Below are 25485 nucleotides of genomic sequence, written 5' to 3'. Positions count from 1 at the left end.
AAGGGCTCCTTTCACAACTTTCATAAAAGGTGTGCGACAATTCACATGGTTCAGAGCCTTGAGATGTAAATTATCAGTACAGTAAAACACGACAGATGGTCCTACATAATTGTTGTTAATCAAACTTGTATTAGGATAAAAATAAAATGAAGAGGCTCATGTAAGGACATCAAGGTAAGAGTACTATTTATTTTGAGAAAAAAATTAAAGGTCAACTATATACAAAACTTAGACAGTCACTAACATATGATGTATATTTCTCTTGGTGATGTAAAACCGAACTTATACATCACACTGGTCCAAACATGCTTCCCCAATAGGTGATCTTGACATATCCTGTGATGTAAAATTTTAACATTGTGGTGTAAATTTTGGGCCATGGGATTGTCATGGAGTTGATGGAATCGTCCGAAGGTTTATCCCGATCACGAGATTGATGTTGTTCCGTAGGCTTGTCACAATAGCCGAGATGGAGGGCATCACACTAGGGATTGAACTTTCGCTAAAGTTCTTCAATCCGGATTTTATTTGCCAACTTTGTTTAAGGACTCTCATATGTTTGTCGAAAATTGTCATGCTTGCCAAAGAATGGGAAATATTGGTAAGAGGCAAGAAATGACTATGAAGTATAATCTAGTGATAGAACCTTACGACACGACTATTTCGGTCTGATGTTGATGCTGTTCGCCATCGCTTACTCAGCATCACAGGCTTAGTCGACAGCGCAATGGAGTTCATCGGCCACGGATATCCACCGACGGAACTATTTGCTAGAACTTGTATCGTCGTAGTGCTTTTCTAGTTGTTCATGCATCTTATCACACAACTCGTTCTAAACCTGCCTAGAGGGCTGCCATGGAAGGAGAATTCGACATGCTTTTGCGTAATCACATATGGTCGCCGGTTCCTCGCCCGCCTGGGACAAACATTGTCAACAGTAAGTGGATCTTCAAATCTAAATTTTGCCTAGATTTTTATGTGGACAAGTACAAGGTTGGTTTAGTCGATCGAGACTTCACACAACAATACGGTATTGATTATCAGGACACTTTCACTCCTATGGTGAAGCCAGTCATTGTTCATCTTGTACCGTCTCTAGTTGTCTCCCTTGGATGGTCCCTTCGACATATTGATGTCAATAATGTCTTCCTTCATGGATTTTCTCGAGGAAGATGTCTATATGCAGCAACCACTTAGTTTTTAGGATTCTCGTAATCCACAATATGTCTGCAAACTTAAGTGGCTCTATATGGTTTTAAGATGCCATCATAATCTCGAACCGAGGTAGTACTAATCTTGCTACTTACAATATTGTGTCTTCAAGAAATATCACTGCACCTTAATAGCACTTACAATGGTGGCCACGTGTTCAAGCTCCGTGGCGCTAGCTAGTGAGTTCACAATGATGTCCCTTTGCGGACATTTTATGTGTTATCGGCTATCCAAAGGGCACCCCTGTCCTCGGGATGATCAACCTCACCACGATAAAAGTTCTTGTAACACACCTGAAACCACATAGAGCATGCCGGTGTAGTCATGTCATCCCATCCGCCTCTTATAAGAAGTGTGAGGTATTCACGACAAGAGATTTTTTCGATAAAGGGTGCGTTATTACTTAAAAAATAAGTATTACACCCAGCCTCTGCATAGTGAATATGCACACGGCCGTTCAAGTAATCCACGATGAAAAAATATGAAATAGAAATTCAAAATAGCTGAAACAAAGCGACATAAGGTAGACTAAACAGGGGAAGCCGCTATCCTCCGATTATGCAGCCACCCATGTTGGGTAATAAACTCCTTCTTCGTATCTTCTAGTTGTGTAGAAACCTCGGTAAAGAGGTCTCGATCTGCCATATTTACACGATATGAAAATATATTTTATGATGGTTGTAACAATATTAATTTAGGATTATAAATGTGGATACTTTTTCCTATATAGTTTGTCAAACTTTAAAATATTTAAACTTGACTAAAAGACAGAGGCATCCTATTTTGGCAGGGATTGAGTATTCAACCAAAAAATAGTTCAGCAAGCAAACCTGAAGAAACATAGGCATCAGACACCACCGAAAGACTATAAATGTAGTTGGTTTCTCTCGAAACGTTTTCTGTGTGTTTCGCCATGGCGGTGAAGTTTGTCGCTGTGCCTAATACGACACTACTGTACGGTCTATGTTTAGGGGCACTTCAAAGTGCCCCAATAGGTAGCCAAAGTGCCCCTAATTACTTTTAGGGGCACTATGAAAAGTGCCCCGGATGCTTGTGTCCCTAAATGTATTTGGGGCACTTTGAATGAAATGCCCCAAATACATTTAGGGGCACTTTGAGATTTGCCTCTAAAGGTTTTTAGGGGCACTTTGAGATTTGCCTCTAAAGGTTTTTAGGGGCACTTTGAGAACCGCCCCAAAATATATTTAGAGGCACTTTGAGAACTGCCCCCCAAAAAAATTAGGGGCACTTTGAGAACTGCCCCAAAAAGTTTTTAGGGCACTTTGGAAACTGCCCCAAAAGGTTTTTAGGGGCACTTTGAGAACCGCCCCAAAATATATTTAGGGGCACTTTGAGAACTGCCCCCCAAAAAAATTAGGGGCACTTTGAGAACTGCCCCAAAAAGTTTTTAGGGCACTTTGGAAACTGCCCCAAAATGTATTTAGGGGCATTTTGAGAATTGCCCCAAAAGGTTTTTATGGCCATTTCTCAAATTGTCCAAAACACAATTAGAGGCAACTCTAAGAACTTCCCAAAACACAATTAAAGGCAAATCTAAGAAATGCCCCTAAACACAAGCACATGTACCAGGGAAGATGAAAAGAAAAAAGGCAGTAGGTGCATCACTCAACAGCCATTCTCTCAGTTTTGGCACACAAAGAACTCAGTAGCAGTACATGGATCTCTCACCCTTCTATCAGGTTGAATATATATGATCAGCTGAATAAATTTATAATACAGTAGCAGCAGTAGATCAAACCACAAATTCCTCAATACTCATAACATACACTTTGCACAAGCAAACTGTACACAGTAGAAGACTTGTGTCTGTCTCCCAGTTACCGGACCTCCATCTCGATCAGTACATGCAAAAAAAGGTCCTTCCATCCACATAGATGCTCCTGCGACAGATAGTGAACAAAGAAAGAATGTTCACAAGGTGATGATTATTCAGACCAGCAAAACTCGGTCAGCATTACATTTGCTAAGACCATATCAAATAAACTTGGTCAGAAAGTGACTATCTGATCTAGAAGCTAAGCAACTCATCCTTTTGCAATTAAAAATCAATAAATGACATGTATAGTGGGTCATACAGAGTACACTATGCATGGCATGATCTAGAAAAAACATGTATAATTCCATAAACTAAGAACATAGCAAGGATAACATATGAGAGAGGAGGCATGTAGAACTCACCAGGAAGGAGCATGCAGCTAGTAGAGAGGCATAGGGACGAGGAGCAGAAGCTAGGGTAAGAGCATGCGCAGCCACACAAACATCTCAGGCACACGAGGCTGGTGCATCAGGAGCAGCAGAGGCCACAACCCCCACACCGACCGCCACTGCAGCAATGTCACAACCCTTTCAGTGCTACACAGGAGTAGCCCCTGAAACAACAAGTAGGAATGGTAATTAAAAAAACGGGCTAGACAGAGAATGCAGAAAAATGTAGAGTGTAGGGAAAAAATATATGTACTGCTATTTTAGGATAGACAGAAAGCACGAATCGCAATAATTAAATAAGAAGATAATTTAAGTTTGAAGAGGATAGGGCAAATAGTATTTGTCCATAGCTAGCAGCCTGCTGCAGAACATAAAAAGTGATCTTCTTATAGGCGAACTATTAGTGGACCGAGGGAAGCAAGGAAAACACACGAGTCTGTTTGTTAAACACACATCAATCAGGACTGCCTAGTCAAAAGAAGAGAGCGCAATTATCAAACACTAAACAGAATGGGAAATTTCCAATGGCTGAATATACGGATAAAATATGCCACAGTAACTTCGAGCAAGGAACAAGGAGCAAGAAACACGTGAAAATAAAACAGGGAAATATATAGCAATGTTAACTAATTGAGAATCAACTCAAAAGCTTAAATCCAAATAGGGACCATGAACCTAATGGTTATGTTTTAAACCAACATAGGTAAATTGATGCAACTCTAAGCAAACAACAATCGAAATTGACAGGCCGCGAGTGGGTTTATAGCACATTTATGGTGTTATGCACATCATGAAGTATGCTTGTGAAGAGAGTTCTTCGTACTTGGAAGGTGCTACTGCTTCCTATAAGCTGTTTAACAGATGTCTAAAACAGCACATGTCTCAAACAAGTTGATTACGCATGTTTAAGCAGAAGTTGGCTTTGAAGAACAAATGAGAATGCATATATGTAGTTAATGATGGAAGAATCACCAGGATTGTTGAACCTTCTGATATATGTCAGAAACAACCACATAGATACACGCTTGAGTAAGAAGTCGTCCCTGTCAACTTGAAGTCAGACAAAATGCAAGGGGTTCTCACTTTCATAAACATATTTGATAGGGAGAAGGAAAAAAGGACAAAGTTGAAGGAGCCTATTGTAGACAGGTAAAACAGACATTATGAGATAGTATGTAGTGTTTTTCTGGAAACCAACAATAAAAACAGTAATGGAGCTTAACGTTTTCACTAGAATCACAATTCCATATAGTACTTTAACTGTGTATGTCCGTATAGTTTTCAGAAACTTTCCCAGTTCTGAATTGATCAGAATATTTCATATATTAATTCAATGTAAGACAGAATTACAGAACAGCTTGATTAGCTACCAATTCAAATAATAATATGATATACACTAGTGGCCGGGGCGCCTCCTTGTCAGCCCTTAGCGTCCCAATCAAGGAAACACAAGTGAAGCCTTCAAATGCAGCATTTGGGCCAGACAAACCACATAGGTTGCATTCCAAGCAAATAATTTCCAAAATGAGGTATAAGCAGCTGCAACATATATCAGTGCATCAAACTAAAGAAGATTGAAACCAACTATGGCTAGTTAACCACTAACTTTGCCTACAACAAGACTGGGAAACAGGACAAGACATGAAAGGCATAGACATTATCGTGCTCGTAATTATAATCAAACAAAGTACTGTTTCATTCTTTTCCAAGGGTAACCTACTACTTCGTATAGGAAAATATTTTTCTTAAACAGATAAAAGTATGCATGTATTCCTAAGTTTTGTATATTCATGCTTAAAATATTCTAGCATGAGATATTATTCACCTAGTCTGCAAGTAAAAATTTACAAATTAGATGACATACTCAGTAACAGCAGAACACTTCCATGTACAATCATGTAATACGTATGCACAAATCTAGATTAACTGATTAGAAAAGAAAGAGAGAGGTATGGAAATTGCATAAGCATGAGAATCATATTGGAAATATCACTACAAAAATCACAAGTGGTAATATCCACTATAAACAAGAACTTCTTAATTGTGTCTATTGCATGAGTTTAGAAAGACGAACAAATTAGAGGTTATCTTCCCTGAGAAGCTTACAGTGGTTGCATGAATTTCCAAAAGATCTAAATTGTTGCACATAATGTTGAAAGTAGAGAATGACTCAATCTGATCATAATTATTCAAGACAGGGATCTGTAGGTTTCCCAAAAGGAAAAAATACTCAGAACATGAGCAGTCCAACAAATGTGAATATAACTTTGAAATGTAAGAAAACAGAATTCTACACCTGTCAGTTCAAGAAAGAAAATGAGCTACAGAGAAGTACGTTGATGAGCTCCAATAATATCATGAATCCTAAGGGTATGTATGTGTGGCTATATGTTTACCTAGACCGGCTTGTTTCCTCTAGATATCTAGTATTAGTAAGCATTTATTTGTGTGAAATAGGGGCCAACACAAGAGAAGCATCCATAACAAAAATAGTGCCCCGCTCCACCATCTGGCCAATGGTTAATTCTGCCACTACCAACTGGAACTGCAGCCTACAGTGTACACAAAAATACCTACAAACTTTGTATCTAAAATCCATGTCTCTGCAGTGATGACACAAATCAAGTATACTATATTTCTAAATAAGAGAAAGATCACTATTTGAAGAACAACCTGATTTTTCATCTTCTACGACTCTCTGATGGACGAATTCTGGAATATCAGATATCTTATATTTTGTAAAATTGACTTCTCTTAATAAAGGAAACTCCCCCTTTGGTATATGTTTTTTTAACAAAATCTTATCATGTGGCAGAACACCCTAATCTTCCAATCTTGATTATATGTTGACTCAATTCCTGTTGATAGCATAATATTAGACATCACAATCGAATAACATCTCTTATTTGAACTATCCAAATTCAGTATAACAAATTACTAAGCAAATAAATTTATTTCTCATATTTTCTACATCTTCATTGTATCTGTCTATTTAAAGCACACGTTTGATACAACCAAATCAATCTAGACAAATCCCAGCACTGCTGCCGTTGTTCATCTACACATGAAAGAGCATACATCCTTCATGAGCAGCCAACAGTAGCATCAACAAGCTAGCAGTAGTATCAACAAGCAATGGCAAGCGGCCATCAGTAGCTTGACCAAATGCTTTTTTGCTACATAATGGATTTTAATTGTTATAATATGTTTCAAATAGATTACCTTCACCAAAATATACAAATAATTATATCCTAGATATACCTAACATGTCTATTTAATAAGTAATGATAATGTTTCATCCGGTGAAGTAACTTCTTCAAAAGCTATTCATATCCGAGGTGGCCACCGTATATGTATCAAAATTTACCAAATAGAATATAAATACTTGGACTTAAATCAAATATCTCCTCCACAACCAAACAGAACCAAAAAAAACATATAGGTATAAGCACATTAACGGCAAGCCCACTAATTTACATGAAATAGTGCATGCCAACTTAAAATACAATCACACAGACCATCCACTGCAAGCACTTCACTAATGTTCAGTTCAAAACTATCCTCAGTCATATGTTTACAAACTAAATGTGAGCTTAATCCAGCTAAATAGTATCTTCTAAAGACATATTGATGATTCAAAGACAGAAACAGGGAACGTTATAAGAACTATTTCATAGGTATAATTGAATAGCACAGCATTGTAAACAATGGACGTACTAAACCGAACAGTACATTGGTCCATGGTTGCTATTCACTGTCCTCTTTCAATCGCCAAGCTAATTTGTTACTTCATTTTTGAATTTTACTCTGTCATCATGGTCTAGTATTCGCTCTAGTATTAATTTGTAGTTCCACTAAGTTCAATATGATAGCCTATGTTGTCGCTCAAACAAAATATAAAAGAAACCCAGCAGGTAGATCTTCTGATCGTACACCGAATAGGCCACGTGGAGGGTACTGAACAATACAGGTATCTCATACAAATCAGGTGGAATGATCAATGCTGGGCACTATGTGTCGAAAGAAAAGCTTTCCCTTCAGTCCTGCAAATGCGTTTCTGTTGCGGGAGCTAGGTAAGTTCGAAACATGCGTGGGAAATCACAGTTAAACTAAAAGGCATAGTAATCAGATGTGAAAGAATTAACCAATAGATCAGTGCTCAGAATGCAAGTATATTGTACAAAATCAAATAAGCTGAAAACCCATCTAACATAAAAGAATGAGTACATTCATGCCCTCACTTGAAATAGACTTCTTCATCAAAATGAATGTCAGCCTTTTAACATTATAAATTGATGAGCAGTGCAGACTGTAAGTTTTAGCGGGCAAAACTACACTAACATAAGAAAGAGAAACCATGAAATGCATATAGCTGCAAATAAGCATGAAATTTGCTTGATACATAAAGGAAGAAGCAGGACTGCAGGATACAAATTTCTTACCTCAACATGGACTAAGCAGTGGTCATCTAAACTGTAGCTCAAGCAAATTAAATAATTTGTCCATACGAAAGGGGAAAATTCAGGTCACATGTCTGGAGTGGAAAATCGCAGCACCAATATATTGTAGCATTCTGAATAGAAGAAATGGTTATCATTTATCACATCATTGAGATCCTGTGTAGCCTTTTTTTTCCACAAAGGTTTAACAATAACTGCAGGAGGAATTGGAGAAAAATGAGCGCATTGCAAGAGTATTCCATCAACTAAAGTAGCAATATCCCCAATTCTACTCAATTGAAGTCTTAAGGGAAACATGTTTTTCAAGGATCTGGCTCCAGTAAACATGCTACTAGGTCACATACAAACGGGATACGGAAACCAAGTTTGTTCTTACATCCCCGAAGTATTAGGAAACCTTAATCATATTTCCTAACCTCACAAAGATGTAAAGCAATAACAAGAGGAAGGAGCACCCACAGGCCACCACAGCATGGAGAAACTTGTGGTAAATCGCCGAGTGGAACCTCCCGTCCTTCCCCAGCTTCACGAAGTCCATAAACGCATCGAACGCAACTTCCTGCCGCGAACGAAAAAACATATATAAGTACTAAATTCACCAAATCACAGCCGCCAAGCACGCAAATGAACTGTAACAACTGCCGCAGAACTCACCCTGATTGCGTCGTCGCTGCAGGGCGGAACGCTGAGCTCGACGAGCGCCGCGACGAACTCGTCGAAGCGCTGCCGCAGCCACGCCACGAACCCTTATATATGTGGTGATCTATTTGACTGACATGTGGGGCCCCGGGTATCCGCGGATTACCCGCGGGGAATATTTGTCCCCCATCCCCGCCCCGTTAGCTTAGCGGGTACCCGCCCCGGTATACCCGCGGGGCGAATTTGCCCCCCATCACCGTCTCTTAGCCTCCACCCCCTCGCGTTTTGCCTGGCGACTCCCGTTGGAAGACTCGCCGACGACCTCGCTGCCCTTTCTCTCCGGACCCCGTCGCTCGCCGGCGCCGGCACGTCCAAGCACAGCTCCCTCCTCTACTCCACCACCAAACCCTGGGGAAGCACCAGCGGGAGGCACATGGCGTCGCCGCGTGTGCTCCTCCAACCTGTAGCCCCGCGACCATGTGCTCGCCTCCGCCTCCATTCTTCACCGGCGCGGCTGCCTCCGACGGCCTCGAGCTTCTCCACGTCGTCTGCACTGCGAAAAAGGTAGCATTTTCATCAGATTTGCCTTCTCCTAGCGGGAACGATTGCTTTGGTTCTGTTTTCATCAGATCTTGGCGGTGTTCCTGTGGTGGTGCTCCGCCTCACCTACCGGCCGGCGTCGAGGACACCATGTTTGTTCCTGGAAGCAGAATCAGGTTTGGATTCTGTACAGTGTCCCCGTTGTACACTGTCCACAGGCGTTTGGAGTTGTCTTGAGAGCCAAGGAGAAGGTGAGCCAAGGAGAAGGCGTTTGGAGTTGTATAATACTGTTGGCTGTCTAGTGTAATCTTCCAATTATTGAGCATGCTAAAGGCGTTAATCTATGCCGATAGATATTATATAATACTGTTAGCTGTGTAATCTTCCAATAAATTGAGCATGCTCTAAACTGTCTTGATTCTTGCTGCTTCAGGGCACGTTTGAGGACAGCATGAAGGATGAAGCGATCGCGAGGAATCACACCACAACAAAGGAGGCCATAGCAGTCGGCACATCGATCGGCCGGAGCGTACCGCATAATCCTGACCCACTTCACCAATCTCGGAACAAATCCATGTTTAGCAATCCCACTCAAGGATGTGTACGTATCTTGAAACTCATCTTTACCAATCCCAATATTTGATAATGATCAGAGAAATTGCCTTGCAAATTTGACAAGTAAGGCTATCAAATGTTCTGGGAAATGCCTTGCGTGCTCTTTTGATAAATATGATGATCTATATTTCAATTGCAGATGCAGTACATTCCTGAATATCTATGGTCAAGATCTTGATAATGATCAGAGATACATTCATACCTTGCATGCGAGGGAGCAGAAGCAGCAGAAGGTGTCGAGGAGTCTGCGTTTGCAGACCTCGCAGGTGTTTGTGACGCCCTTGCCAGGCCTTGGCTGCTGCCGCTCGTTCAGGAACACCACGGATGTATGTCTGGATAGCGTGGTTGTCGGCGAGGCACAGCAGCCAGCGAGGGAGCTGCTTGATGCGGGGGACGGCCGGTGGAGGAGCTTGCCGAGGACGGTAGGCGGGGGAGCACGCCTCTGCTCCCTGGAGGCTCCACCTCCTCTGCTGCTGGAGCTGTCGCGGACGGCCGGAGGGGATGTGGGCTCACCGTCGACAGAGGACCTTGCCGGGGACGGACGACGGGGGAGCTTGTCGGGGACGGCCGGCGGGGGAGCACGCCTATGCTCCCTGGAAGCCCCGCCTCCTCTGCTCCTGGAGCGGTCGCGGACGGCCGGAGGGTGTGCGGGCTCACCAGCGGGGGTCGCGGACGGACGGCGGGGGTGCGGCCGGCGGGGGTCGCGGACGGCCGGCGGGGACGGAGCTCCGGCGCGGTACGTGGACGTGGAGTCGGGAGATGGATTTGATTTGAGGACCACTGTTGAGAAGAATTGAAACTGTGGGGAGGGGGGTTTCAGAAAATTACAATTGTGCATGGGCCCAGTCAAGTAAATCGGGCCGGAGGGAGTACCATTTTCCCCAAATATCAGGTTGAATATTATAATTATTACATTGCCCATGCTTTGAAGGATTCATGTCTAATTTAAATCAAATTATTCTTTCCTCTATATTGTAAAATAATTTGCTACTACTATGGTGGTACATGCTTAGAGCTTCTTTAGTTTTCAAACTTTTTAAAAGTATAGTAAAAGCAAATTTCGAATTATATCAATGTTGCTCATCTTTTTTTTTTGTGTTGAGGAAAGCAATGTTGCTTATCTTTGTTGAGAATCCTTGCACTCATTATTTTCCAGTTTTTGCCACATATTCAGTGAACTAAATAATGAAACATGAGAAGTATGTTCAATCAACTATTGATAAATTCTCTATTTTGTACTATGTAGCTACTGACATCTTTTATATAGGAATTCAGTTAGTTGATATAATAAGTAACTAATTATAGAGGTATTCAATCATATTTGTATTGGCATGTTGCAACTTTTGGTGCCTTTGGCAGTGCACACGTACTTCACTTGTTCATTGAATGCTTGTTTTATTTTCGTCTCCCTTTTGCAGAAGGTGCACACTTTCTATTGAAAGATGCTAATGACGGTGTGCTGAACTGAGTTTTCGCGCAATGATTGCTTGCTTTAGGAGCATCATTGCTCCAGGAATCACAATCAAGTTCTTCATGTTGTACTAAAGTTATGTGTATCTTTACAACAAACCTGTTATGAGCTGGTGTTTGTTCTCATTTCTATGATGTCAATAGTCACTACTCACTAGGTTATTTTATGAAGGTTTAAGCTGTCAATCATATCTGTTGTTCAAGAGGCAGCTGCAGGGATGATAGTCTAGGAGATTTTGCAGAATATTGGTTGGCCAGTGTGTTGACTTTTTGGTTTTGGAATAGTACCGCTTGGCCGCAAGCAGGAGCATTGCCACTAGAATGTGAATTTTCATTTGGAGGTTATATGTTGAGGGTATTACCATATGGGTCACATATTTCCGTTCACTGAGATGACATTTCGTTTGGATTTTATAAAGATTTATCTGAAAGGTGGTGTTGTTTTCATGAATTTCTTCAAAGAAGCCATGTCGCCATCATCAAGTCCTGGAGGAAATAAGCCTGACTGCATGCACGTTCCGAGAAATGGTTTTAGCTATAAGAATGTACATCTTTTCCGATGATGAAGACTACATACCAGCACATGAGGAAGATGATGAGGAAGATGACTACATACCAGCAGATGAGGAAGACGATTACATCTCTGATGATGACGATGACTACATCCCTGTTGACTTTTTTTTTTTTGAAAAGGGATAAACCCGGCTTCTGCATCGTGATGATGCACACATCCCTGTTGACTATAATGATGACTTCATTCATGTCGACAGCGATGATGAGAAGAAAAAGCTAACAGTAAGAGGTTAGGTTACTGTGTACCTTTGCTTCATAGAAATATTTATAATGTTCTACAGTAAACTTGTTCAAATTATCACCTAGTTTGGCTTTCAAGTTCCATGTCATGGTTTGTAGGAATTTAAGTGTTTGAATTTTCTGTTTTTTTTTCACCAGATGTTTATGTCTGTTGTCTCGACATAATTTGTTGTTTTTAACTTTGTTTGAATTTGTAACTGAGCACTTGCATTTGTTGTTGTTTCCGTCTACAGAATTTGGGGCATTTGTGAAACTGCCCCAATAGGTATATAGCAATTGGGGCACTTCTTGAAACTGCCCCAATAGGTGTATAGCAATTGGGGCACTAGTCAAACTGCCCCAATAGGTGTATACCAATTGGGGCACTTCTCCAAACTACCCCAATAGGTGTATACCAATTGGGGCACTTCTCCAAACTGCCCCAATAGGTGTGTACCAATTGGGGCACTTCTTCAAACTGCCCCAATAGGTATATACCAATTGGGGCACTTCTCCAAACTGCTCCAATAGGTAGGGCATTAGAGGCATTTTGGCCAAAGTGCCTCTAAAGGGGGATATTTAGGGGCACTTTAAAAAGTGCCCCAGGGCAAAGTGCCCCTAAATCCCTACCGTGTAGTAGTGCGATCTCCAGGGGCTGGGACGACATCATCTCCGACCCTGCCCTCTGCACCACACATAAGTCTCGCCACACCGAGCCACTCCTCGTCCGATCCACTCTCAAGCCACCCCTCGGGCTGATTGACATGGAGTGCGGGCAACGTTCTGTCTGAGGGTGATCACTGACGCGGGTTGGTTCTTGATGTCCATCAGCACCAGCTCCGACAACCTTCGTATGTGTTACTCAACATATGCTCGAAGGTGCCCATGACACGCCTGAAAGGCAGCACTTGGGGTTTCGGCCGCGCAACTCCGTCTGATGCGTACAAGGTCATCAGCTTAGGCCGTGGCATTTGTGAGGTGCTCAGATAATGTCGGAGAGACAGAAGCAGCCACACCCAAAAATTACACTACAGGAATGGCACCGACGGCTTGGCTGTACGTCGACGGCCAAATATCGGGGCCTTCGGCATACAAGTAAAAATTTCAGCCCCTCGGTTTACCCCTTGGCGTACAGTTGCCCTCGGCGTACTCGTTGCTACGCCGACGGTGATCCTCGGCGTACACCTGGCCATCGGCATAGCCACGAGTAGCTGGTCCTGCTTGACCGTGCCCTAACGGTCCTGTGACGCCATCACGTATATGCCAAGGGTCACCGCCGGCGTAGCTATGTGTCACGTCTACGCCGAGGGTCACCGTCAGCGTAGCTATTTTCCATTTTACCACATTAATCTTCAAAAAATCATAACTAAATCATTATAATTTACAAAAATACAAATAATATATCAAAATTTTCAGAAAAATAAGATCTATCTTGGAAAAATATCAAACTTGGAATATTGCAAATATCTCAGAAAACCTTCTCAAAAATGAGCTATCGTGTCCGATGTTTCATGGCTTTCACGCCAAACAATCAATGTTATGACTAGAATTGTCGCACAGTTTGTGATAATGTACTCATATTGTGCACACATGTGCATCTTGGGATGTCTTACGATGTTGCAGAGGAAGTTTTTCTTTTTATCGCACGAAAAAAACCATTTTACATTTTTGAGGTGCATAAAACGGGGTGTTTTTTGAAGAAACCACCAAATTAAAGTTTTACATTGGTACCAACATATTTTTCAAAAATACTATACCACCTAAGATGGACAATTTCTTAACCGGTATATCTGGAACCTTTCCGTCCACCCCTCATGAAAAAAGACAAATTTCTGTCGAATCAGTAGGAGGCCGACCATATTTGAACTACAAGTACATAGTATAAAGCTCAAGATTTTTTGTAAAAATCATTTTTTAGTTCACATCATGCTATTTCATCAGAGATCCAGTGCAAGTTTACTGAGGGTCATCCCCGAGCAAAGGATCTTCATGCCCGCCATTTTGAATATAGTATGAAACGGGCATAAAAAATTCAAGAGCAATCCAAACAATGTGAAACATTTGTGTTGTGTCATATTATGTGTCATAGTTGTAAGGAAAAATATTAAACTTTGAAAATTGCAAACATCACAAAAAAGTCTTCTCAAAATGAGCTATCAAGTTCGATGTTTCAGGCATTTAGGTCAAACGATCAATGCTATGGCTAGAATTGTCGCATAGTTTGTGATAATGTGCCCATATTATGCACATATGTGTATCTTGGGATGTCATACGATGTTGCAGGAGAAATTTTTCCTTTTCATTGCACGAAAAAACTATTTTCCATTTTTTGAGGTGTCGAAAACGGGGTGTTTTGTGAAGCAACCACCAAATTAAAGTTTCACATTGGTACCAACAGATTTTACAAAAATAATGATAAGGGGTTGCCTGATCTTCCCAGTAAGCACGGTGGTGGTGATGAACACACGATGAACACCGGAGATAACACGATGAGAAGGTGGAGATAACTTGTATGACGCCGACGAAGTCTCTCGGTTGATTCTTGTCGCCAATGCAACATCTCTCAGCGCTGCAAGATATTCGCAACTCCACACACTTGCGCACGGAGCCGCCGACCACGAAGCGGTAAATTGCAATCTTCTAATCCCCAATGGAATAGCAGATCACACAAACTTTCAGTAGCAAAACACCAGATCAATACGAATTGGTGTATAGATTTAATAGAGTTGCAAAGCAATCAACTATGAACTAGGATTTATTTTAAACGTGGTCTAAAACTATTATGGGGCATCCTAGGCACTTATATAGGGGTTCAGGACGACCAGAAGTCGAAAAACAACAATAATAACCGACCCAGATAGAGATCTGGTCGAGACTGACTCGGACACGGCAGGCCTGGGGGCCAGTCGACCGGGCCAGGGACTGGGCTAGCCGGTTTGGACCGGGCCAAGGACCGGGGTGGAACCGGGCTAGGTCGCCAGAGCCCCTGGACTGTGCCCGGTTGGCTCCGGCACAGGGCCCGCGGCTGGTGCCGGACTCATCCGGTGTGGAGGCCGGTATGACTGGGCATGGGGCCGGGCCGGCCGGGCGTGGAGCCGGCCTGGACCTCCTCTTCCTCCTTCGCGCATGCCTCCCTTTTCTCCCTCGCTCGTCCATGGGATATCTTCATGTCCAGCTCCATGTCCAGCTTCATGTCCAGCTGCTCCTCTTCTCCTCGTGCGATGCTTGCCCTATCTTCGTACCTGATCATACATAAGTAAAAGGACTTAGGCAGTATAATCTCATCGATCAAAGTATTATTTAGGAGTGAATTCACCTGCTCCTTAAGTAGCTTTGCACGAGCCCTTGTAATGGGTTCAATCCTGACTTCATTGGACTTGAGCTTCACAGCAGCATCGTCTTCAACTTGCAATGATGGAGGTAGTAGTTTGGTAGGGATGTTCTCATCAAATAATAGACCACCTAAGATGGACAATTTCTCAACCGGTATATCTGGAACCTTTCCATCCACCCCTTATGAAAAAGACAAGTTCCTGCCGAATCGGCAGGATTTTATATTATATATTTTTTTAAGAAAAATTAAATTAATAATTGCATCCTCGGTAGAGATTATTATTGCTTAACCATTGATGTTTACTTAAATAATTATTAAAATTTTAAAATAATAAAGAGTTGTGATATCACGATCTAAGGGTTAATAGGATTGATATGGTAGTATCATCAGCAATGTTTCGTGAAGAAGATGAAAGTTCAACCCGAAGAAACCAAGATGTTAAGCGTGCTAGAGGTGGAATAGTTTGAGGATAAGTGACCCGTTGGGAAGTTTGCCTATGAGGGGTAATTTGGCCTAAGATTAAGTGGTGTTGGAATTAAAATGATCACTGTGAGATTAAGAAAATTTAAAAAAAATTGAATTTTTTTAAACAAAATTGAAGTTAACGAACGGGATGATGTGGCCTGCGCCGACGGTCACCGTCGGAATATCATAGCTACGCCGAGGGCGATGTCTACGCTGACAGTACACGTGGCTCTGCCGAGGCGGATCTTGCCCGGGGAGCTACGCCGACGGTGACCCTCGGCGTAGCATACGCCGACAGCCTTTTAAGGCTACGCTGAGGGCCCGCGGCCGTCGGCACCTCTGCAGATTCCTGTAGTGTTATGCCATATTACAAACGTCCCGTGGCAGTCAGGCGGTGTGTTGCATCTACTGGTGCGACCACAACTTAACAGACATTGTACTCGGATTCTACCTCGAGAGCGAGAAGTGAAAGAAGGACCTCAAAGGCCCACATGATGTGCAATTTCAAGACCGGATTAGGTGAGCAAAATGGTGCCCTGTGCATGGTTTAAGGATATGTAGGGATGGCATGCACAAACACATATGGCTTCCACTGACTCTGACAACGACATTTGGGCAAGACATACACAATTCCGCTGAGCCCAACCAAGTATTACTCGATGATGCCTTTTGAGAGTGTTATCTGACAACAAGAAGCTATTTACCTGACCCATAAGTTAGCAGGAGTCCGGTTCTGAAGATCTATGACCCCTGTTATAAAACATGCACGGACCCTCCAAAGACGTTGGACAATCAATGCTACAGCACTGGCCTTCGCAGCTTGCACTCGGAGCGTTTTATCTTGAACAAGATTTAGTCATGTTGTTAATCTTTTTTGTTTCAAAATTATTCCATTGAAGTATTGGATCCGCCATCGGCAGTTTTCAACGACTCATGTGTCCTTATAAATTTGAATATGAATCAGATTTTATTTTGGCTGTTTGCATGCATGCTTCAGGGATTGATATCGATGAACTAAGCATAAGTTCATGTTTGATATGCAAAGCTTGACTTTCCTGTGTTCAGATTGATAAATTGAGGGTATGCAATATATATGATGACTAATTTTGGTAAAAACAATGAGTATTCTTTTTAGCACAGCTCAGTGCCTAGCATCAGAGCTAGTGAATTAGTTAGTAACAATTAGTACTTCCCATTATTTTTGTTTGAAGAAAGTGCATTTGGCGTTCGAGAGCTGTCTTGAGAGTTGGTTCTCGACAGCTAGTTTAAAGTGCACTAGCCATTTGGTTCAGTCAGTTTAAAGCTTGTTGCTACCTAACTGAATTTGATACAACTCTACATAAGCAATAGTGAACAACGTAATAATTTCTATATGATGGGAGTTTTTACAAAACCAATACACATCAATGGAGTCAATTATATATCAGGGGATCACAAAACATTAATCAATGCAACAAAACATTCAGATAAGAAATTCTTGAATGGAAGAGCAAAAACCATTTGCAAACCATAAGAAAACATGCCAAAAGGCATACATGGACCTGGAGTTAAGCTAGAGCAGCATCACAATTATCTTGTTCAGCCATTTGTCCAACGCAGGGAAACATAGAGTAGATAACAAAGCACACATGAACCATAAAGTTGGTAGTTACTAGAATAAGTTTCTTACGACAAACAAAACACATCTTGCTACCAGCAGCATAGAGTAATGCAGCTCACCAATCATCTTTAATGGTACCCATTGCAAGAACAAACATACTGTCCAAGAACTCGGTGATATCCTTTTTCTCCACATGGCAATTCTGGTTCATGTCAGAAGGAAAGCAAGAATGATCAGCACCCAGTAACTGAAACAGGACAACTAGGTACTACAACAGTTGACAAACAATAATGTGTCTTTCTAACTGAAAACAAAATAATTCTTCTGAAAAACTGTCTTCATATCCCAAACAGAGACATACTTCACTACAGTTTGTGTTCCAGTACAATCAAACAACTCACAGGCTAAGAATGTAGATAAGCTCACTATGATATTTTTTGGGTTATATTACGAGTGCTCATGAACTTATATAAGAGCAAAATCTTCATTATGGTGAATATGTATATATAATAGGGAAACATGCATACACTCAAGCATGCTGATTCTAAATTGTAAGATCGAGCATTGAAAGTCACATAAGCAATAGTGTGCTTCCGTGTAAAGATATTCATTTCATTATGCAGCAATGTAGTTAAGCAGACTGTTAAAATACTTAAGCACACTGAAATCTCGTGGGTTATGGGGTGATAGTGAACTTGTAAAAGAGGAAATCGTAATTATGATATAGAAAAAGAAAAACATGCATAAGCTCAAGCATGCTGGTTGTAAAATATAAGATCGAGAAACAAACTTCACATAAGCAATAGCATTCTTCAGAGTACAGCCATAATATTACTCAAGTATGCAACAACATTCTGAAAATACTAAACAGTCTCATGTAGAGTAGCTTGATGTTCAAAGTTAAAAGGGGGCTAACTCATGATGTATGATCATACAATGCAACTAAACAGAAATAAAATAATAATAGCCTGCTTAATTAGAGCAGTGAAAGGAAGAGTCAAACAAAGAAAGACCATATTAAACCAGAATTACACTTACAATAATCCACTATCAGGCATGAGACAAGTTATGAGGTAACTATAATGACCGGATATAACTAGGTAGGGCGCAATGAAAGTGGGGTATACCAATTCATACTGTCCTTGACGACAATGATGGTGGAAAGTTGGTATAAATTGGCCCACATGAGACATCAGATTTCTCACACACCCTCTCAAGCTGAAATGTCTTGACGTCTAGTGAGAAACATTCAGATTTCTCAAACAACCTCTCAAGCTGAAATGTCCTGAAGTCCATCCTCAAATCTGACCTTCGCAGTAGCAAGTACCTCTGTGTTGCACGTACAATAGCATGATCACCCTCACCCAATGGGATTGTTTTCTCCAAATGCCAGTCGTTGGAAGTCTCGCCTGCTTTTCCCCTAACATGGAAATGAACTTGGCCCTTTGACAAAGTAAGCAATCCAAGCCTAGCATCCCCTGCCTCCACGACGCCAATCTGTCGATTCCTCCATCTTCCAGGTGGGTAATCAGCGACGGTGAACTCCATCGTCATGGTGTCAAGGACAAGCATAACTTCCCTCGGATAATCCTTGAGGCCGCATTCCCTCCCTTTCATCGGCCAGTACAAACATCCATGGGCATAGTGAGATTGGCAGAACAAAGCAGAGTTCAACTGCACAGCTGGCACGCCAGGTAGCAAATCGCTCCAACCCTTGGATGCAATGCTTTGCCAGTTCCCTGTGTTTGAAGAATAGACGAATGCCACCACATTGGTCTTGCACTGTGACATCCAGATTACACGAAATGAAGTCTCATAGTCTTCCTTTTGCTCATCCACTTCCTTGCCAGGGGGGACGAGGATGACCTCGCAGGAGCGCTTGTAAATCAGCTCGAGCGGGTCCTTGACCGACGCGGTTAGATCTTTAGGAATTGGAGGAATCAGGCGGTAGTGCCGGTGCAAGGGGTCGCACACGACGAGCAGCGGAAAGACGACCAAACCCTGCTCGCTCTTGGGGCCGCGGTCAAGGAGGATGCGACCGTTGAGGATGCTCCTGACGCTCCAGAGGCCGGGGTCCGGCAGCAGGGAGTAGGGGGTGGGGCTGGGGAGGAAGGAGAAGGTGAAGTCGGCGGCGCGGACGATTGCGCTGGCGGCGGGCGCAGAGGTGTGAGGCGGGAGGGCCCGGCTGAAGCTGTGCCAGTCCATGAAACCGACGAAGGGCGGAGGGTGGCTTCTGCGGAAACGTCGTAGAAAGGAGCCGCCGGTGGCGACCTGGCGGAAGGGGACGCAGGCGGCGGAGGCGCGGACGAGGTCGGCTGCGGTGGGCAGCCGGAGGAAGATCTCCTCCAGGAGGACGGCCAGCCGGTCGTCCGTGATCGAGGTGCCAGGCGAGGCCATCTCCCGGCGGTGGTTCAGACTTGGGAGGAGCGTAAGGGGTTAGGGTTTACGAGGATGGGGATGGGGATGGGTGTTGGATGAAGAGATCTAGACTGTTTTTCCCCTTCGGCCAATGTAGGAGGTTTTATCACTTAGCACCACTAGTTTGAGGAAATTTTATCGTAAAACCACAGCTTTAGAAACTTTTTTCACGGAACACCAACATTTAGAGTAATTGCATCACAAAACACATAAATATCTACTGGTCCGGTCTGACAAGTAATTAGTTGACAGTAGTTATATAGAGTGACACCCAATTATTTTATACTCTCTCTCTCCGGAGCATGTTTGTGTGACAATATGATAATATTTGTTACACAATAATATTTGCTACACACCTGCTGTTGTTCGAGCCCCCTCCTCCTCTTCCCCTCACCTCGCCGCTGCCAGAGAGAGCCACCGGGAAAGTCTACGCGGTTCCCAAGGATGGAGGCGGCGGGGATCTCTCTAGTGTTGCTCGTTTGGCCGACGGGTGGCACACCCATGTCCGATATCTGGAGCTGCAGTCCCTGATCTGGCTCCGGCGGCGGTGATGGTCCGGCGAACCCCGGCAGTGGAGGCACCCATGGGCTTCAGCGGAAGGGATCGGGGACTGCAGCTCCAGATATCGGACATGGGTGTGCCACCCGTCGGCCAAACGTGGCGGCACTGGTGAGATCCCCGCCGTCGCCGTCCTTGGGAACAACGCAGGCTTTCCCGGTGGCTCTCTCTGGCTGCGGCGAGGTGAGGGGAAGAGGAGGAGGGGGCTCGGACAACAGAAGGTGTGTAGCAAATTTTATTGTGTAACAAATATTGTCATATTGTCACACAAACATGCTCAGAAAAGAGAGAGCGTACAGATAATTGGGTGCCACTCTAGATAACTACTATCAACTAATTACTTGTCAAGTCGGATCAGTAGAGATTTATGTGTTTTGTGATACAATTACTCCAAATGTTGGTGTTCTGTGAAAAAAGTTTCTAGAGTTGTGGTTTTGCGATAAAATTTCCTCAACTAGTGGTGCTAAGTGATAAAACCTCCCAATGTAGGGATCCGTCTAGCCTGCCCTATTCCACTCTACAACAGCGTCTCCACTCCGTGGCATTTTGGAGGCGGAGCTCTATCGTTAAACACTTAAAATCTGCATTTTAAAGTTTTAAAAAAATAAAAAACTAAAATTCTAGAGGTAGCTAATGATGTATGCTACAATGATGTAAAATCACAATGCAAAAAAAAATTATAGTATAGCCTGCATCAAATTGACAAAATCTAAAATATTTTATAGTCTTTAAAATATACTTTCTCCTGTTCATAATAATTGACTCTAATATGGATGTATCGGATGAAGTACAATATTCACTATACATTTGTCAGATTTTGTTATTTTTGTGTAGTCTAGAATATGAGGTATTTTATATTGAGAGTTTACACCATTATAGTATACATCATTAGCTATCTGTAAAATTTGATTTGGATTTTTTGAAACTTTGAATCAAAAAAATTGAGTGTTTACAAATAAAGAGCTACATGTAGCTCGGTCACTATTTGAAATTTTTTTCCTTCACTTGTTCACTAAATACGGCGTCTGGTGAAGCCCTTTGTTGCCCTTTTTTTTAGCCCGTATGGGTGTGGGGTGGGTGGGAGGAAACGCTGGTGTGGACACGAAAATGGGGGATGACTGGCCCCCCAGCCGTTCATCCTGTACGCCTCTAATACGATACACGAAAATGGAAAATTTGAGTACTTTTTTAAATAAAAATTAAAATATTAAAGAAAATAAAAATAATTTATTACAAATTTAGCAAATCATAGAAATAATTCAGTAAGTTCAACATAGTAAACAAATAGTTTAAGTTCAACAAAACACATAAAAATTAAACAAATAAAGAAACTAGGATGGAATTTTGTGCATTCACAGATTCTCCACCGGATCATCTTGGAGTTAACAGTGAGTATTTGTCTTCAACTTCTTGACGTTTGGTGACAATAGCAGCAAAAGCACGTGGAAATGGTGAATGGAACCTGGGTGCGCGCGCACCCATTTACGAAAAGTTAAAAAAATGCTATTTAAAAGTTTCAAAAAAATGTGAAGTAAATTTTTGCGTGTATATATTATGTTGATACTTACTCATGTGTGTTTTCACGGAAAAATACCATTATGTGTGACCTACACAAAAATGATAAAGATGTAACTGCACACGGGGTGGGATAAGTTCGCCTGTGACCTGTGCAGAGAGAGGAAGAACAGAGGGAGGAAGAAAGAAGAAGGGTCGGGCTGGGGGGGCGCGCGCGGCCGAAACTTAAGTGGATGTGTGGCGCCACACGGTCTGCCACGTCGGATCGGCTAGCCAGCTCAGCGTCGACGAGCCACGTCGGATGGGTTTGCGGTGCCGGCAGCAGGGGCGCCTGGGCGCCACACAAAAGGGTTAGATGAGTGAAATAGTTTCGCCGGAGGGTCAGTTTGTGCTTTTCTTTCACTTTTGGGTTATTTTTGTGCAAATCGCCCCATGGGTTATGCACGGCTCATTTCCCCACAACTCTGGAAGCCCGTGCAGCCCGCGCGCGTGCAGTCGATTCCGCAGCTCGTGAAACTATAAAGCAATGAACTCAATCGATTTCACGTGTTTCAGGTGAGTAGTAGTAGCTACTGATCAGTCGAACAGGCTAGCTAGCTCACGGTAGTGATAGTGGTAGTGGTGGAGGGCTGCAGCTGTTGCGGTGGCCGGGAGGCTTTCTCGATGCGGCGGTGGTGGAGGCGTGCTCAATGCAGCGGCGGCCTAGAGGCTTTCTCGATGCGGTGGCAACCGGGGGTTCGTCGTGCACATCCCCATCGCGCTCCACTTTGTGCAGAACGCCAGCATCCTCTACGAACACCTGCTCCTGAAGGGACGCCACTCTTCTAGGCCACGGGCCTCGTCGGCCGACACGTCTACGAGCACCACCGTCGCGCGTGCTCGGGACGCCGAGTCAGCGTCACGCCGCAGCGTGAAGATGAGTGTGTCGACGAGCGCCATGTCGTCCTTGTCAAGCAGTTGAGCAAGGAGATGCCATCGAGTACTTCGTCGGGGCTTGCCTGCGCCGACTAGGATGGCGAATAGTGAGTTGAGACATGCGTGGCAGTTGGCTCCGGTAGCATGCATAGTCGGAGACTTTTGTTGTTACCATATTTAATAGTTTGGGTCTTTTCGCAAAATAAATTATCTGCAGAGACCGGTCAACACACTGCCAGCTCATCGAATACAACTCCAATGACCATAGATAAACCTCCGAGTGTATTCAGTTACCGTAAATTGGTATTTCGTGAGTACGATCACCTATGTATATTTTACTCTTGCATGTATATTTTACTCTTGCATATATATATACGTTGGGTGTTCCTCTGGGATGCTCGGTGCAGTCGTCGCTGCCTTGACTGGAACTGATGCTGACACTGTCGTCGATGGGGTGTGCTCCGGTGTCCCCCCCCTGGTGAACGACGTTCAGGTGGGATACCCGTTGGAGACGGTGGGGCCGTATTAGTCGCGTATAATTATACTCCACGTCATTTTCCACATAGATGATCGGATGCCACGTAGATATTGTACGTATCTTAGGTGAAGACGGTTTCCGCCGGCCCCACGTCATTAGAATTGGAGTTGGACCCGATAATTACGTCGATCAGGTGGAGTTGATGCCGGCGATAGGCGGTGGTTACGGGGAAAGATTCGAATCCTTGCGTGTGCGCCATTGCTGGTTCTCCTTAGGGTTTGAGAGGTTGTATCGGGAGTGAGACGGCAGGGACGACGACGTTGGGAACGGCAAGGCGTAGCGGTTTCCTTCGTGTGCGCCATAGCTCGTCCTCGTTTGGGTTTGGAAGGTTCTGTCCATCGGGAGGGAGACGGCAGGGAGGACGACGTTGGGGCGGCAAGGCGTAGCGCACGGCGACGAGGAGTCTGGGCAAGGTCGGACGTGGAGGCGGGAGGCGGATCCGGCGACGAGGAGTCTGGGGCAAGGTCGGACGTGGAGCGGGAAGCGGATCCTGCGACGAGGAGGCTGTGCAAGGTCGGACGTGGAGGCGGGAGGTGGATCCGGCGACGAGGAGGCTGGGCAAGGATCGCACGCGGGTTGTTCCTGCTGCTAGAGGCGGCGTTAGGGTTTGGCGGATCATTGTTCGTTCGTGGTAGGTAATTGATTGTACAAAGTAATTGCATGTTCATGATTTGGTAGATGTTAGGGTTTGGGTTTGGAGCTCCTTTTTTGAGATGTACTTATTTTGGTTGTTACTTTGAACAGGCGATGGACGTTTCAGATTTGAGTGCAAGTTCAATGGAGTACGAAAGCGGAAATACAGATGAAGAGGAATTCAATATTTCGTCTGCCAACTATAATGCACCTCGTGAAGATGAACAAAGTTGGGGAGACGATGATGTCGACGAAAGTGTGAGTGAAACGGAAGTACTAGTTTTATTTAGTAGTTCCATGTAAGTTGTTAAATACTGATTGTGCTTATTTTTGCTAATAGATGGATGCAGATGGTGTTGATGTAGAAGATGATAATGTAGAGCAAGAAGAAGATGTTGACACTGATAATGTGAGTTTTGTAGTAATAATTGTGTGATTGCATAAAAATATGGAATGTGTGATAATGTGAATTGATGTTGACATGTTTTAAAATGAATTAGATTCAGAGTGATGTTGTGGAGGAGGCAACTGATGACGAGAGATTGGACTGTGGTTTTGTTGATGAGGTATGCATTTAAATATTATTAGGTGATATGTATGTTTAATTTATATTTAATAAGTCAACAATGCATTTTATATAGTCGTGACATGGCCGTTAATATTTCTTGTTTGGTCAGGTCTTAGTTGGCGATAATTCTTCTTACGACTATTACGGTGATTCAGACTTGGAGACTATAGAAGAACCTGTTAGAAGAAGACATGTAAGATTTATGAATTCATTCGTTGTATGACTCGCGGCCATGGCGTTAAAAAAATTGTTTTAAATGTTATCCAATTGTGCATGCAGGTGAAATCAGTTGGTAAGAAAAAGAATGGATCAGAGGATGAAGATGAGAGTGATACAGAAGATAAGAGGAAGTTTTACTGGGAAGTAATGGAGAAGACCTTTGTGTCTGAGGCAGCTGCTTATACTTTTTATAATGGATATGCTCGACAAGAGGGATTCAGTGTAAGAAAGTTCAAGTTCAAAGAGACTAAGGGTGCTAACAAAATAGTTCGCAGAAGGCGGTTTGTGTGTTCTCGGGAAGGAAAACGTAATGACAAGTTTACGACTATGGACAACCGCACTCGTAGGTTGAGACCTTTGTCACGTTGCAATTGTAAAGCGGAGTTGGATGTGAAGCTTGATAGAGGTTCGGGGGTTTGGCGAGTTGCAAAATTTGTTTACAAGCACAGTCATAAGTGTGCAGAACCGAGCGAGAGCCCTTTTTTATGGTCACATAGGAGGATAAAAGATTTCCAGAAAGCGGAGATATTAGCATTGGCAGCAGCTGGGGTTAGGAAGCATGTGATCATGGATACCTTCCTCAGCAAGTATGGTCGGTACACCACTGTTGGGTTTACGAGGAAGGACTTGTACAACATGTGCTGCAGGGAGAAGAGAAAGTTACTTGCAGGTGGTGATGCTAGCTCAGCCATTGCCATGATGGAGAACCGGAGGAAGAAGTTTGCTGATTTTTTTTTTTGAGTACGACGTTGATAGTAAAGGTCGTTT

The 25485-nt window shown here is 43.1% G+C and overlaps 2 protein-coding genes and 2 long non-coding RNA genes across 5 annotated transcripts; 2 read left to right on the top strand and 2 right to left on the bottom strand.

Annotated features, from left to right (window-relative positions):
* Positions 1 to 2808: 2808 nt before the first annotated feature.
* Positions 2809 to 8087, bottom strand: LOC127311801 (uncharacterized). Of its 2 annotated transcripts, XR_007857904.2 has the most exons (4): positions 7881 to 8087; positions 4411 to 5640; positions 3412 to 3602; positions 2809 to 3113 (listed from the first exon to the last, which is right to left on the bottom strand). It is a non-coding gene; the product is annotated as an uncharacterized lncRNA (long non-coding RNA). The 2 variants fall into 2 exon arrangements; XR_007857903.2 differs by having other exon boundaries at positions 4411 to 8087.
* A 726-nt stretch (positions 8088 to 8813) lies between these two features.
* Positions 8814 to 11484, top strand: LOC139833346 (uncharacterized). The gene is made up of 4 exons (XR_011748933.1): positions 8814 to 9328; positions 9511 to 9678; positions 9832 to 10584; positions 11111 to 11484. It is a non-coding gene; the product is annotated as an uncharacterized lncRNA (long non-coding RNA).
* A 5753-nt stretch (positions 11485 to 17237) lies between these two features.
* Positions 17238 to 19851, bottom strand: LOC127311802 (uncharacterized). Its single transcript, XM_051342259.2, has 2 exons — positions 18481 to 19851; positions 17238 to 17555 (listed from the first exon to the last, which is right to left on the bottom strand). Exon 1 carries the CDS (start codon positions 19748 to 19750, stop codon positions 18485 to 18487), a length of 1266 nt encoding a protein of 421 aa, XP_051198219.1. The 5' UTR covers positions 19751 to 19851; the 3' UTR covers positions 17238 to 17555; positions 18481 to 18484.
* A 3920-nt stretch (positions 19852 to 23771) lies between these two features.
* LOC127315044 (protein FAR1-RELATED SEQUENCE 11-like) lies at positions 23772 to 25458 on the top strand. Its single transcript, XM_071824405.1, has 5 exons — positions 23772 to 24188; positions 24271 to 24339; positions 24431 to 24496; positions 24608 to 24691; positions 24778 to 25458. The coding sequence occupies exons 1-5, from the start codon at positions 23976 to 23978 to the stop codon at positions 25456 to 25458; spliced, it is 1113 nt and encodes a 370-aa protein (XP_071680506.1). The 5' UTR covers positions 23772 to 23975.
* The last annotated feature ends 27 nt before the right edge of the window (positions 25459 to 25485 follow it).

Source organism: Lolium perenne, chromosome 7, assembly GCF_019359855.2.
Source record: "Lolium perenne isolate Kyuss_39 chromosome 7, Kyuss_2.0, whole genome shotgun sequence".
NCBI lineage: Eukaryota > Viridiplantae > Streptophyta > Magnoliopsida > Poales > Poaceae > Lolium > Lolium perenne.
Note: the sequence above shows the minus strand (reverse complement) of the source record. Positions and strands in the feature narration are given on the sequence as shown.

What these genes read in the sequence shown, in the direction of transcription:
- LOC127311802 (XM_051342259.2), bottom strand. Translation starts at nt 19,750, where the DNA reads ATGGCCTCGCCTGGCACCTCGATCACGGACGACCGGCTGGCCGTCCTC.
- LOC127315044 (XM_071824405.1), top strand. Translation starts at nt 23,976, where the DNA reads ATGTTAGGGTTTGGGTTTGGAGCTCCTTTTTTGAGATGTACTTATTTT. An exon ending in ACGATGATGTCGACGAAAGT is followed by an intron (nt 24,189 to 24,270) that starts GTGAGTGAAACG and finishes TTTTGCTAATAG; the next exon opens with ATGGATGCAGATGGTGTTGA. An exon ending in ACTGTGGTTTTGTTGATGAG is followed by an intron (nt 24,497 to 24,607) that starts GTATGCATTTAA and finishes TTGTTTGGTCAG; the next exon opens with GTCTTAGTTGGCGATAATTC.